The sequence below is a fragment of the Cyprinodon tularosa genome, unplaced genomic scaffold (assembly GCF_016077235.1).
Source record: "Cyprinodon tularosa strain WSP-4 unplaced genomic scaffold, ASM1607723v1 ctg328, whole genome shotgun sequence".
Classification (NCBI taxonomy): Eukaryota; Metazoa; Chordata; class Actinopteri; order Cyprinodontiformes; family Cyprinodontidae; genus Cyprinodon; species Cyprinodon tularosa.
Genome location: NW_024039039.1, coordinates 355,464 through 371,167, shown reverse-complemented (window position 1 = coordinate 371,167; position 15,704 = coordinate 355,464). Strand labels below are relative to the sequence as shown.

General features: G+C 39.4%; 1 protein-coding gene across 1 annotated transcript in view; it reads right to left on the bottom strand.

Moving 5' to 3' along the window:
• LOC119788861 (SH3 and multiple ankyrin repeat domains protein 2-like) overlaps nucleotides 1-15,704 on the bottom strand; it is a 381,590-nt gene that overhangs the window by 128,313 nt on the left and 237,573 nt on the right. Inside the window, exon 12 of the mRNA XM_038293549.1 lies at nucleotides 9,104-9,524. Coding sequence (XP_038149477.1) covers nucleotides 9,104-9,524 — 421 coding nt within the window. The remainder of the gene's footprint in view (nucleotides 1-9,103; nucleotides 9,525-15,704) is intronic.

Below are 15,704 nucleotides of genomic sequence, written 5' to 3'. Positions count from 1 at the left end.
GTTAGCAGAAGGAACTCTCAGACCTTGACTGGGCCAATCATCATTTTCATTCCCTGTAGATAGAATAGAATAGAATTTACCAGAGGCGATTCTAGAGTCTGTGGGGGCCCCAAGCAAAAAAACCTTGGGGGCCCTACTGACCAGTGTTCATCACCATTATGTTAGGCTATAAATAATCTGACACCAATGAAAAATGTATTAAATAAAACCTTTTTTTTATTCCAAATGTTCTAAACATGAACAACCTTGTTATTTTGGAAAATATAAAAGAATAAAAGTAAAGAATAAACTAATAAATTAAAATAAATGTATAATATAAAAAACAAACAAACAGTAAATCACATTAAAAACCCAATATAAACTTTGTACAAAATATAAAGTAAAGTAAATGTAGTGAAATTATTGGTGTCCTATACTGCTTCCAGAATTGCTGCTTACGGGCCTTGGCATGTGCAAATGCAGACACTAGGTCCTCCAGATCCAAAGACCTTCGCACACTATACTCTATGGAAATAAGCGCCAGTCCTGAAAGTCTTTCTTGAGACATGGAAAATGGATAATTTTCCTTCAGCTTAGTTACATAATTGCTTTACAATTTACTGAACGATAGGCCTACAACGTCACCCATTCGCTAGGCTACGTCCATTTTCATTAAAGGAATAGTACACCCAAAACATGATTAGCCTTCATTTTCTACTCACCCCCATGCTGAACAACACTCTGGAGTACTTTTTTGATATCTCAAATGCATCTGGAGATCTGGGAGGCTTCTTGCTGTCTGCTGACATTCAAATAATGGAGGTCTATGGTGCCCGAGACAGAAAGGTCCATAAAAGTCCACAAAAAACGTGTCAATATTCCTCCATACTGCTTGTCCAATGTATTCCAAGTAGCCTAAGTGGGTAGTGTCCATAATTTACTCGAAACGAAGTCATTTAGAATGTTTTTAGAGCATAAACAGTAGTGTATAGGATTTCTTAAAAGCGCGTTCACGAGTCTACGGAAACCGCGGCAGACCAAACCAGATGAAAGTGCGCATTCAGCTCGGCAAAGAACTCATGCTCTTCCTCAACACTGAAGTCCTCAGACATTTTTCTTTCGTTGTTTCTTTCTTTGCACAGGTAAACAGCACATTTCTTCTTCTACGCTTGCATTATCGGCAGAGCAGATGCTGAATGCGCACTTTCGTCTGGTTTGGTCTGCCGCGGTTTCCGTAGACGTGTGCTTTTAGGAAATCCTATACACTACTGTTTATGCTCTAAAAACATTCTAAATGACTTTGTTTCGAGTAAATTATGGACGCTACCCACTCAGGACACTTGGAATACATTGGACGAGCAGTATGGAGGAATATTGACACGTTTTTTGTGGACTTTTATGGAACTTTCTGCCTCGGGCACCATAGACCTCCATTATTTGAATGTCAGCAGACAGAAAGAAGCAAAAAAGTACTCCAGAGTGTTGTTCAGCATTGGGGTGAGTAGAAAATGAAGGCTAATCATGTTTTGGGTGTACTATTCCTTTAAGGGAAGTCATCCACCTGGGCTGGGCTGGATTTTGACTGAGCAAAGCCAATGTCAATCAACATTCCATCCAATCAGAATTTTTATATGCAGTTGTGCATCTCCTCAGTCACTATAGCGTTGCCACTTCATGCTCGCCTGTTGCTGTTTATCTACTGGGTGTACAGTAGCTGGCTCTCGGGGGCCCCCCAGCGGCTCGGGGCTCCAAGCAGTTGCTTGGTTTGCCTGTTGACAAGGTGCGCCTCTGGAATTTATTTTATTGGCCCCTAGTTGGAAATTTGTCATTGAGCCAAGCGAGCAGTGCATAGTAGTAGCTGCATTAGAAACAATAAGTTAAGATAAGATAGACTTTATTGATCTCACAGTGGAGAAATTCAATTGTCACATCGGATGAATAGTAAAAAGATGAAGGTGCCAAAAGGAGGAAAAGGTGCATGGGGTATATACAGTATAGGGATGCACCGATCAACTTTTTTCACCTCCGATACAATACCGATATTTGAAGTTTAATGTCAGCCGATACCGATCCAATACTGATACCAAAAACACTAAATTATTAGGTAAAAAGTTGTTTTATGAAAAAAAAAATAACTGGGATCATTCTTCTGGGCATATGATTTGACTTCCCTTTTCTTAAAAAAATAGGAAACAATTTTAATGTTATGACTCATTTATTTAACAATTGTGCACAAAATCTTTAACCAAAAGTTCTCTGACTTGGTGAACATGTAAATAAGTGTCATTATCATTATCAAGCCTCATCTCTGTGATTTTTTTTGCCTGTATACTGTTACATGGAAAAATTTCACTTCTTTCCTTTTCTTCCAAAGAGGTTAGCTGCTTCCCGCTGCTTCCTTTTTGTTTGCAGAGTCCGATAATCTCAGCACGTTCCTTTTTATGAAACTTCTGGAGGTGTTTTATTAAGTTGGTGGTGTTATAGTTAATATGACTGTGTAGTGTTGTTGCGCTGCCGCATGACGGCACAGCATAGCATATAGTTAGAATGAATATATCGGCCCATATATCGAGTCAATTGTCACCGATACCGATCTAGTTTTTTTCCATTATATCTGGACCAATACCAATAAAAATATTGGATCGGTGCACCCCTAATAAAGTATATACAGTTTATCCACATATCTATATATAACGGCTGAAGACTCTAATAAAAAAACATAAAAAAACAAATACCAGCTAAAAAATGCACACAGAATTATAAATAACATACAACACTAAAACATGAAGGATGCTGGACAGAGCTAGCAGCCAGAATAGAATATCACTGAAATAAACTAATGATCATTTGTTTCTGTCAAAGCACAGCTTTTATTTTTCTTTAGCTCTTTCAAACTACGAAATACAATTGATCACCTGAGCAAAACATGATTGAATATGAGACCTTACAAATTTTTGATGTAAAAAATTTCAGACTTTTGTCAGAATTATAATTTTATTTGGAAATATTCTAGTTTAAAATAAAGAGTTGCAGATGTACATTTATGGTTTAAAACTTCCCAATTACCATTCCTTTACAGTTGGCAGAAGCTTTATCTGCACACTTTTTATATTTATTTCACACTTCTTAAATGATAATCTTCAGCTCACACTCAAAGAATTTACCATTTAGGTGATTTTGAAAAGGCTTATAAATAAGTAATTTTATAAGTATTTAGCAACAATAACTTTAGCTCACTGTTGCCTTTTGTACTCATTGGTTTTTGGTCCCTGCTACAATATAATGGAAATAGGGAAAGAAAAGATAATAAAATGTTAAAAACTGTGCTGATTTTATAACTATTATCACCTTGAACACACAGCTTCCACAGTGAAACATGGTAGTGGCAGCATCATTATGTGGGGATGTTTTCTTCTCAGAACAGACAGGAAAGCTGCTTAAAGTTTTTATTGTTTCCTACTTCATCCTTTTTTTTTATTACAGCAGGGGGTAGATAATTTCCCATCACTGGCAAAGACACCCTGGATGCTCAGGTTGACCCTTTTCAGTTAAATATGGGGTGTAAATAATTAAATAGATGTCATCAATAAATGTATGAATAATTTACATGTTTTAAATTTAAATAAGAGGCATAACTGATTTGCTGAGGTATTGGGAGCATCGTGGCTAATTGCCTTGTTTCTGTAAGTGGGCCAGCAGAAGTTAAGCAGAGCCAGAGCTCTGAATGTCCCTGATATCTAACCCTGATAGACGAGGAGCGATTAGGTTACAGACCTACATTAGGAATAATGTTCTGTTTTATAATTACCACCCAGTAGGTCATCTTTTCTGAGCTTTCAGGAGGAAGTATTTCAGCTTATGCTTAGCCTCCTGTTTCCATTTCAGCATGAATAAACAATCTATCTGTCTCTTTCTAGCTGGCGTTGTCTTAAACTGCGTCATGTTTTTTTTTTTTTCTGCCTGCAATTGACTGACAATCGGAAAGACATGGTTTCTCCTAATCTGTGTGTTTGTAAGGTTCCTTATCAGCGGCGTGCATATTCACAGAGAGCAGAAATCTTTCCCTCATAAATACAACCTCAGTGTGTCGGCAGAAACAGACGATTAACAGCTTCTTATATGCAAAATTAATCCGCAGTTGGTGTGAAAAAAAAAGAAAAAGAAGAAAAAAACAAAGTCTAGAACATCTCTGGTAGCAGAGCCATTATCTACAGCCTGGTTCTGGAGGAGCTCTGAGGGCTCAGGATGGATTAATCTGTCGCTCACACTGACATAATCATAACGGCAATCTGTAACGATGGAGTCATTAAAAGTTCCAGTTTTGAATCTGCAAACCTGCTGATGAGGCTGAAACCTGCAGGTGTTAACAGTGGAACTCTGCTGGTTATAATCTCCAACAATCTGAAGCACATAATGTTGTCTGAACATCACTGAAGAATCTCTGGATTAGCAGAGTCAGGAGGAAATTAAAATAAAACTAACATGCTATATCTTCCTCTCATTATCGTTACCTTTTGGTTAAGAATTTTGTGTCGCCTACAGAAGAGAAACTTTAAAATGTGGAGCAGAGGATTTTGAACCCACCAGAGCCAAATGAAATGTATTTTTTTCTTTGTGGTGCTGAATTGTTTTTAAAGTTGTCTGTCCTCTTTGCTCTGATCTCATACTGTAGGACTAAAACAGAAACACAGATAAAGCACGTTCTTATGAGGACTGGGGAGTAATGATCACCCATAGGACACTCTAAAAATAGCAACGGTTTGGCTCCACATACTGCAGCGCACACATAACCACATTAAAATAAATTTGTTTATAAAGGATTTACTTCCTGCAGAAACCAATGATTAGGAATGGGACTGCAGGAGCGTGACGTCTGCCGGCTGCAGCTCTGCCACAGCCGCTGCACCCTGACCTTAATCTGACATTTATTTATTCCCTTTAGTCTAAGGAGAGGTTTTAAAAATATTTTTTTTGTGAAATTGCGTCATTTTCTTCCGATTTATTGTGTAAAATAAAAAAAAATGAAAATAGGGTTTTACAGCAAATATTTCTCCAGCTGTAGAGGCTGTAATATCTGGATGGATGGATGGATGGATGGATGGATGGATGGATGGATGGATGGATGGATGGATGGATGGATGGATGGATGGATGGATGGATGGATGGATGGATGGATGGATGGATGGATGGATGGATGGATGGATGGATGGATGGATGGATGGATGTTCTTGTAATCCAAACATATTTCAGTGCTTTTAAAATGAATATATGAGCAGGTAGATGTTTTCTTAGGCAGGAGTAATTTTAAGGAAAACATGCAGCTCATTAGGGAGAAAATAAAAGGAACCATCAATACATTGCTGTGTTGCAGCATGTTGATCCCCCCTTTGGCAACAGTTCCAGCCTCTAGTCTTTGGATCTGTGCCTCCAGCTCAGTTCACCCATCTTTAGGATCAGTTCAGATCATTCTTCTTTGCAGAACATCTCAAGCTTTGTCAGGTTGGCTGGGAAAACATCTGTGAAGAAGGTCGCTCCAGAAATGGTTAATCAGATATAAGTTTGGTCACTCCATGATATTCACAGAGTGGTTCTGTTCCAGTCCTTTTCACACCAAAGAGTTCACTCTTTGTCTCTTATCAACAGAAAATGTTGTCCCTCGTGGTCTTAGAATCCTTCAGGTGCCCTTTAGTTAACTCCGGACAGGCTGCCATTTGCCTTTTAATGAGGTCCAAAGCAGTTCAAATCTCTACAGTGGAGCTCAGATAGGGGGCTTGGCTCCCTGACTGAGGTCCTTTTATGTCCCTTTGGTTCCAAACTTTGTCCACTTATCAGTGATGGGGGGCTACTGTCCTCATTAGAAAAAAAGCAGGAGAAATGTTTTGGATTTTTCCTCTTTTGTGCCTCCAGACCATAATGTTAGACATGTACAGAGAACTCCTGTGACTTCATGCTTGGTGTTTGCCCTCTGACAATCACTGTGGGGCCTTAGATAGACAGGTGTGCACATTTCTTCCTTGACTTTACCACCGATGAACTCTATTAGGTAGAGACACCTCACAAATGATCAGTGGAAGCAAGCAGTCAGCACCTCCCAGATCCTAATCCTAACAGAAATTGTTTCTTGTAAATAAATTAATTTGCAACCATCTGGAAAAATAAACAAATTTATTTTTCACAATGTCATACGGCTGAGAGAGAGAGGCTGTAATATAAATGTGAAAAAAGTTAATTCAAACATAGGAGTTCTAGTCAAAGGTACATTCCTAGGTTCATACATCTAAATATGGATAATTTGACCATTGTGGAAGCTGGAATCAAACCAACAACTTTGAGATGTCACCCAATGAAGAGTTTACTTCTCCAGTCAAACCTAAAAAGTCCAAGAATGGCTGCAGTACAAAAAAAAAAACCCAACTTTCTCTCCAAAGAGTTTTACACCAGTGTCAAAAAACACTTTGGGATGTTTATGCCTTCCCTGTCTTTCATCATCATCCTTCTTCCTTCATCCTCACACCTTAATGTAAAGGAATGTATGAGATCTGTGAGCTTCTGAGAGTGAATGTGCCCATCTGCTAGGAAGGAGGAGGAGGAGGAGGAGGATGAGGAGGAGGCTGGGGATCAGGTGTCCTGCTCTAGATTAAGTCACGTCACGCCGATACAGCTGCACGTCATCTAAATGCTCCATGTGTGACAGTCTCTTCTGCATGTCGGCTGACCAGGTTCTGAATGAACATCCAACACACATCCACATGTTACCCCCAGGCGTGTAGGGCAACCGTTGCCATGGCTACAGTGGAGTTTTTCTGGTACTGTTTTCCGAGATTAAGCTATCATACATTTTCAATGAGTGGGGGTGGGGGTGATGCTGTACTGTACGTACAGCAGAAGAAGAAAACAAACCACCAAGAATAGCTGCTAAAGAAAAATCGTTCTCTTTCCATGGTTTCAATATTCGGTAACTTTAAAATACACAAACTAGACTAAAAAACAAAATCTGAAGTGTTTCTATAACTTCAAATGTTTTTAGAAGAGATTAAATTTAACTGAGGAGAAATCTTTATTACCTCATTCAAGATAAAATGATCCTTCAGAAGTGAATCCATTATTTGAAAGATCTGGAAAAATCTGACTGAAGATTAAAAACTCAAAAGGAAAAGAAACTAAATCTAAAAGCTGAGAATCACATTCTGATCATGACCAGGAAAGAGGAATTCATCATGCTTTTTGCTAGCAGCTTTAATTCTGGATCCAATTAGCAGGCAGAACCAGACCCAACACCTGAACCTGACCCATAACCAGAAACTGATGCACCGACAGAACCTGATTAAACGACAGAACCTGATTAAACGACAGAACCTGATTAAACGACAGAACCTGATTAAACGACAGAACCTGATTAAACGACAGAACCTGACCAAACATCAGAACCCGACCCAACACAAGAACCTAATCCAATACCAGAACCTGATGCAACATCAGGCTCTGATCCACCGACAGAACCTGACTCACCAACAGAACCTGACCCAACACCAGAACAATCCAATACCAGAACCTGATCCACCGACAGAACCTGGCACAACACCAGAACCTGACCAAACATCAGAACCTGACCCAACACCAGAACTTGACCCAAAACCAGAACCTGACCCATCACCAGAACCTGACCCAACACCAGAACAATCCAATACCAGAACCTGATCCAACGACAGAACCTGGCACAACACCAGAACCTGACCAAACATCAGAACCTGACCCAACACCAGAACCTGACCCACTTCTAGAACCTGACCCAAAACCAGTCTGCTGGGAAACCTTGAACCTAATGGTCCAGAATGAGGGAGCGGTTCTGTTCCATAGGCCCTGACATTCCCTAAAAAGTTCTCCAAGTTCTAGTGAAACATTCTCCGGAAGGTTTCACGGTTTCACCAGACGCAGACACACAAATCAGTTTTCATCCTTTCTTGTCCCGTTCTTCTTGTATAGAAGTCCAACTAAATCTAACTAACGGAGCTTAAATATCTCCAAACTGCAGAAAGAACTTTCACATTAAACATTCGTATAATAAAGAAAAGTGCAACACTAATGCCAAGCCAGCAGGTGGCGATATGGTCAATTTGAAGAACACAAAGGGCCTGATCTTCAATAAATCCAATAAGAGAGGCTGAAGTGCAATGCAATGTTTCTATAGTATGTGGAATAAGTTGGTTTGTTGATCTACAAAGATTTCTGAGCAAATGTTAAAACATGCAAACCGATTTCATTCCCTGTCATTAAAAAGAGCAGATCGTTCCACTGGCAGGGGAAAGTGGTTAAAAAAGAAAGACGAGGTTCTAAGCCATGTAGCTGGAAGTATTAATGATAAACGTTATTTATTTACTATTGTCTGTAAAGCTGGAAGATCTGTTGATATTCCATATTTCTTTATAAACAGTACAGTATTTAACTTTAGTTAAATACTGTAGAGTAGAGTAGAAGTCTATCTATAGAGTCTGCCACTCTGCTGCCTACCATTCTTTCTTTATTAATATTATTCTACCAGTTTATATCTCCATCGTCGAGCTTCATGTTGACGTGGCAAAAAGGACGAGGGGTATTGCTGTTTATCAGTTTGTACCTGACTTGCAGAAGTTTAAAAAAAGGACACAAAAAGTTGAGTTTCTCATCTTGAAAATCGCTTTGCACATGATGCATGTACACTTGCATAGCCTCTCCAAATGTTTGCAGTTTGCTCATTAGAACATGATCTGCATATTGATGAAGGAACGCAAAAAATAGAAAAAAGCTTTGCAGACACTGTTGGCTGAACTGCAAACAAAATCACTTCACACCTTCTTTGAAGATCTGCTCTGAGCGTCTAAACATGTTCACACCTGCAAAGCTTCTGACCATCCGGCACCAAATATTTTAGATCATTAGGAAACGGATAACCTGAGAAAAAGTGAAATATTGATTTAAAATGATGGTTTGATGTTTAAGAGAAAGATGGAACCAAACCAGTGAAAAAGTAACGATCCTCTGAGCTAATAACTCGTTCTTCACCTTCATCAACAATAACCTGCTTTGGGTTTTCCAACCTCCAGACATTTTGTAGGCAGTCAGGGATTAGATAACATTCAGCTCTCACCTGGGCTGTCGCTGTGAAGTCTGAGCACGTCTGTTCTCCTCCCCCAGCCGGCTGAGGGAGGGGGAGCGGCTCCTTGCCCCCCTCCCCATAGTTCTGGCCACCACGTTGCCATTGGGGCTGCCGCTGGGCATCTGCTGGACCAGCTGAGGGGACAGGCTGCGGTGTAAAGCTGAGGAGCCAGGCTGCGAGTGACCCTGCTGGGGGGCCCTGTGTTGGTGGGTCTGTTGGTGCTGCTGCAGATGGGGGGCCCAATTTCCAGGAGAACCGTGCTGCTGGTACTGGCTCACAGAAAGGTTGTTGTCGCTGTTGGAGCGCAGGAGGACCCGTGGCGCTGATAGAGAGGACGGCGACTGGCCGTTTCCGCCGCCAGAGGACGGACCCCGCCGGCGTTTGGAGTAGGCTGGAGCCTCACGGAAAGGCACTGAAAGGAAAGAGATGTTTTGCATTTTAAAGTCTGCAAATGTAGAAACGGTAAAAATAGCCTCTGAGCAGCAGAAAAAGGCAGCTGCTTGACTGCTATCATTTCATAAACATCATCAGGGTCAATAAAAGATGGCCCTGTGTTTAAACTAAAGAGACAAACAGCTGCTCATCAACCTGGGAAGGTTTATAAGCTTTAGTCCATCAGTCTAAAGCAGGAATGTCAAAGTCAAATACACAGAGAGCCAAAGAAACTAATTTGCTACAAACCGAGGGCCGGACTGGTTAAATGTTTATTAAAACATATTGAAATGAACATAGCCTATTAAACCAAGACCTAACATGTTGTTTTTTTTAAAACAAAATATTAATATTAATATTATTAGTAAACTTTTACTATATTAATAAACTTATTAAGATAAATGCATACATAAAAGTGCATGTACTATAAACCGAAAATGCATTACCGTGCTGCTCTATGATTCTACCGATCACTGCTTTCAAATAGTAAAATAGGAAAAACATCAAATCAGTTGTATTCTCTCTTATGTTTCTTATTTGCATTTTTTCCTGATTCCATTCAACTGAAAAGTATGAATAAATATATTTTATTTATTAAATACCAAAATCTATGGCACACAAACAAAAATACTTCCTAAAAAGAAAAATAACATCTTGTACAGAGAAATGTAAAAATTTTGTGATGAATCATGGCAGCGGACCCAGAATTCAACCAGAGGTTATTTAAAAAAGGAATTTATTAAACAAAAAGCAGAGCAATACCAAAAAGGACTGAAGAATCAAAAAGACTACAGACTACAGGTGTCAGCAGAGACTGATTGAAGCCAAAATAAAAAGAGCCTGGATGGAGGGAGGGGCGGAGCTGCTGCGGACATGCTGCTAAGTGAGGGTCAGGTGGGATCTGCACGCCAGGCACAGAATACCGGGAGGTGAACAGACGGCACAGTCAGGGCAGAGGTCTGCGCCTGTAAGTAGTGCTCCGCCTCGATCAGAGTATCGTGTGGATCCCACCTGCCGCTCGCTCGGCAGCGTGTCCGTCTCTTACCTGCAGGATCAGCTCTGCTCCTCCCTCCATCCAGGCTCTTTTTATTTTGGCCTCAATCAGCCTCTGCAGAGCGCAGTTAGTGAGACAACAACTTCAGCCCAGCTTGGATTGATAAAAAGGGAAAAGCAAAAAAACAAAAAAACAATCTAAACATGCAAAGCACAAAAAAATTAATAAAAGAAAAACACATGTTTTCCCCTGGGAATGTAGTGTTGGTGCGTCAAACACAACCGCACCAACACTACATTCCCCACAATGCAACAGTATGCTGCGAAGTCACAGCAGCATACACCAGCGGCCGTGGCCTGTGGGCCAGTTCTAACGGTAATTAAATATCATCCATGGGGCCATGGATAAACAATTCCTTGGCCTTGACTTTGACATATGTGGTCTAAAGGAAAAAAAAAAAAACTCTTCCCAGAGGAAAACATCTCAGATAGCTGTCAACTTTCTCAGAACTGGACCAAAGGTCAGAGGCCACAGTTAGCAGGTTAAAGGTCATGAGAGGACGGGTCAAAAACACCACTATGACTCCCTAGATTAGTTAAAATGGAAAACCTTGATGTCCAAAAGAAGAAAAAACACAATTCAAGCTTTCATCCAATCAAAGAACCAATAGATAAATGCCAGCTAGAGATGTTTGGAAATGATCATCAGTATGAAGGTTAGAGTTCAAGAAGGGCTGATATGAAAAACACTGAACTGGCTGCAGGACTCCGGTTTGGAAAGCCGCTTATTAGGAGCTCCCTGGTTGCTGTTTTCTGGCCAATCATTGAAAAAAACTGTGAAATGTATATAATTCAATACATAATGTTTTAAGATCCCCATACACTTTCCATATTTCGATCTAATTTTACTGAAAAACATTGAACAATAACCCTGAAATACTAAACATGTTTTAACTGTGCATGAGGTAGATCACATTAACATGAATGGAAAGTTTCAGAGATCTGATTCATATCCAAGTAAATGGCCAATCACAGATCTCCTAAAAATCAGGAAATCTAGGCTGATTATCGGTCAGCTCATTGAAACATTGAAGCTGCACACTGAATGTAAAGAGGTGGAGGGCTGATGATCTGGGCTTAGTTGAACCAGATTAGGTTTAAGTCATTAACAGGACTCTAAATACATTATTCAGAAAGGGAAAAATATTCATTGTATAGATTTAATGCATATATAATAGAATTTGTTAACCCTTTATTTATTTATTTATTTATTTTTTGGTTCATTATGGCTTAAATGTAATGAAAATCCCAAATAAGGGGAGGATCATTAAAACAGAATATCAGGCTCTCAATCAGTACTTGGCTCAGTGCAAAAATTAACTATGAAGAAAATCTATTTCTCTTGAAATAAATGACTTTTTTCTTGATATGAACAAGTTAGTGAGGCAATTTGCGGATGGAGGAAGATGATTTTTGTAAAAAATTAAATATTAAATAGAAAAGAGAAAAAACGTAATTATCTTATTACCAGTGCATAACGTTATATTATTTTATTCAGATGGTACGAACATGATTTTATTTATCTGCTTCAATCAAAGGCAAACATAATTAATTAAAGGAATTTATGTGTAGATCAGCTTTTGCAGGCTCCGTTTGCTTGATTTACTGCATCAGTATGGTATAAAGGAGACCAGCCAGTGGTTTTGCTGAGGCTTTTATTTTGGAATATCCCAATTTTCTAAGAAATCACAGGTTCTTATCTAAAAATCACCAAAATTATAATAATAATAAGAGGCTAAAATATTACATAATAGAATATTCTGATCTATGTGTTTTGAACCAACATAAATATGAGTGATAAACTAAAATAACCTAACTTGTTCATGATTTTAACAGCAGTTTTTGGTTGTATCTGGAAAGGTAAATTGAAAAAAGTAAAAAAACAATCAACTGGACTTGTTTTATAAGTTTAAAGACGTTTCGCTTCAAATCCAAAACGCTTTCTCAATTTAAAATGTCTGGAGTTCCAAGCTTTAGAGTAGACCAAAGACTTTTGTTTTGGGCTGCTCTATAAAGCCTCGAACTCAACGCTAATTCCGACATTTTGAATTGAAAAAGCTTTGTGGATGGGAAGCGAAACGTCTTCCAACTTAGAAAACAAGTCCAGTGGATTGTTCTTTAACTTTTTTTGGAATGACTGTGACCTGAATGACTCAGTCCCATTATATTCCCATATTGGTCACAATTAGGACCTTTATTGACTGAACTGCAGGCTGATTCATAGAACATTAAACACCTCAGTTCAGAGTTTAGCTCACTAAAAGCAAGACTGCAGGTTTCTAACATTGATGGAGTTTATCGTGTGTGAAAACAGCACATAGAAGATTGAAGGAAAGATTTATATTCTGCTCCTTTAAAGTAAAGCAATCACAAAACAAAAGCCACACAGAAACTCTGACGCGGGGAGGCTTATCTAAGGGTCACGCCTTCAAAGATATTAAAGATTCACGGTCCTTCGTTTGCTCATGACCCAACATGAAATCATCTCTTTAGTTTAGGAGCATTTTTTAGATCAGAGGGAAGCATCGAGCAAATGACCCTCTGACAACGGTTAGGTCTCAGAGCAACATAAAAAAACTGGGAAACAGCCGAAGAAAAGTGAACGATGGAGGAATGAGCTGGATCTGGACTATAAACATGCTGCAGAACTTTGCAGCTTCATTTTAAGCAGTAGATCTAAGACAGACCCCAGCTGCTGCATAGGGCTCTTCATCTCAGCCTCATTACGGTGATTATCAGAATTAGATGACATTTAATTGCACCATCATACAGAAGCAGAAGCATAGCATGGTCCCGACAGTTTTCCCCTACAGCAGAGGTCACGAATTAGCGGACCAGGGTCTGAATCCGCATCCACCTGCAGGCTAATCTGGACCCAACCTGATTTAAAACATTTATAAATTACCGCATGTTGTCCGATAACTGTGTCTAACTTCACTTGCGCCACATCTCCTGGTAATATGGTAAAGCCCTCCAGAGTGTCCAGGACCAGGCTGCTTGTGATACTAATTTTCCAATGAGCTGCTGTCAGTCTGGGTTGCTGCTGCTGCTACTTTTAGACACAGCAGGCAAACCTGTGGCAAGCCGGGCGATGGGAAAGAAGGAGAAGACAATGAGAAAAAGAGAGCAGAGAAAGTTTGGACTGCTGGAAGAACTGCAGTGAACTGGTGAAAGAAAAGTGAAATGGCGTGCTCAAAGATGACCCTGCACATTTAGAGGATGTTTGGCTCAACCTGCTGCTGTGAAGCAGGATTCTCCACCATGAACAGAATTTAAAAAAAAATATTGATCCAGGCTCAAAATGAGCAGCTTGATATGTGCTTGAGAATGACTTAGTCTCCATTCAAACCCAGGTTTAAAGCCTTGCAGGGCAGCCTAAAGCCCACTGCCAACATTAAGACAGAAAAAAGAAAAAGTTCAGGTGTTTTATAAAATATGTGAATCAGAAAATTGTCTATATACCAAACTGAACGATTGTTGTTCTCTACTTAAAAAAAAAAAAACAATAAATAAAAAAATTATTTTAAAATTCATTGTATAAACATGGATGCATAAAAACCTCATTTTCTTTCAAATTCAGTTTAAAGTAACAGATTATAACTAAAAATGTCTCCGGGCCTTTACTGGTTAATGGTTTTCTTTATTCGGACCCTGATTTTTAATTGGTTACCCCTGCCTTACAGTATAACAGTTCTGATGTCAGCAGCCAGAGAGGGACGGACAAACAGACCTGCTGCTGGCTGCAGGGCTGAAGCTACAGACCGCCCGGACATCTGAAGGGGGATTCAATGAGTCATAATCATCATCATCATCATCATCATCATCATCATCATCATAACCACCACTTGGACAAACTAATATCTGAAGCCTCCCTCCCTCTGTCTGCTGCAGACGTGTTGATGAAGTGCTAACATCTAATGAGCTTACACACATCAGAGCTGCCATATCTGTACATGGTCCTCAGGCACGAGTCCATGCTGCTTAAAATGTCACCAAAAACTGCATCAAGCAAAGCTTAGAAAAAGGAAGGGATCATAGCAGCTTTCAGAAAGTTTTAGAAAAAAGTTGGGAAAGGTTAATCCTGTCAATCATTTCTCTCTTTCAGGCAAACCGACTGATGCTGTGTTTGCATTGTTGGACTGCAGGATCATTTGCCTAAGTTACCTAAAACAAGCCTGAAATGTGCTGCATAAAATATCAGCCCCACCAGAGTATAATCAACAGCGGAGAAAAAGTGGACATCAAAAACTTCCACAAAGTTTTATTTATTCATTCTAAAGATATATCCACCCTTGTCTTCCTAATAAATATGTTTCTGAAGGAAGAACAGGAAAATGGAAGGAATAGAGATGCGAAATGATCAGAGCAGAAAGCAAAGTTTTTTCTTAACATTATTCTGGATAAATTATTTTTTCACCATGAGTCAAAATGTGAGTTATTATGATTACAGTTTAATTTTCTAATGCAGAAAATGTGTTTTTCTTTAATTATAAAGGTTTTACGTTGAAATTTTGTAAATGATAAATCTGGAAAAGCAGTGTATTTTTAAAAAATATAAAAATAGGGATATAATCCTTTTTAAGTCCAAAGAGCATGAGTCAAGAAACATTTCCTCCTCTTTTTAAAAATCACAATATGTTCATAATCATATCATGTTTAATCAGATTTACAGAGGAGTTCAGTTCCTTTGGCTGATTCACTACGTAGCTGAGATGCTCTGAATTCAGACCAGCTGGCTGCTGGTTCCCTCTCATCCGTCGCAACCATCCTCATCAGTTCCAGCTGATAAAGGCCCGGTTCTGGAAAATATTTCTGTAAATTTGCCACATTTGGTTTTTCATTTATTAAAGTTGTTTTGGTGCAGTTTCTGCTTTGTCTCCATCCCAGAGTCAGAAATCTGTGACCTTACTGCCGTTCTTGATCTTGCTATTAGCCAGTGACCCTGTGACCCTGGCCCAAGACAGAACATGTTCTGTGATACAATGCGATTAGGCCAACCTCAGGTCAGCAGAGAAAGTAAGCAATGAGACGCAGACCAACAACAGGTCAATCTGAACTCATTATTTCAGTAAGGTCACCGAAGTGGGAGTCGGTCAGCAGTCGCCAT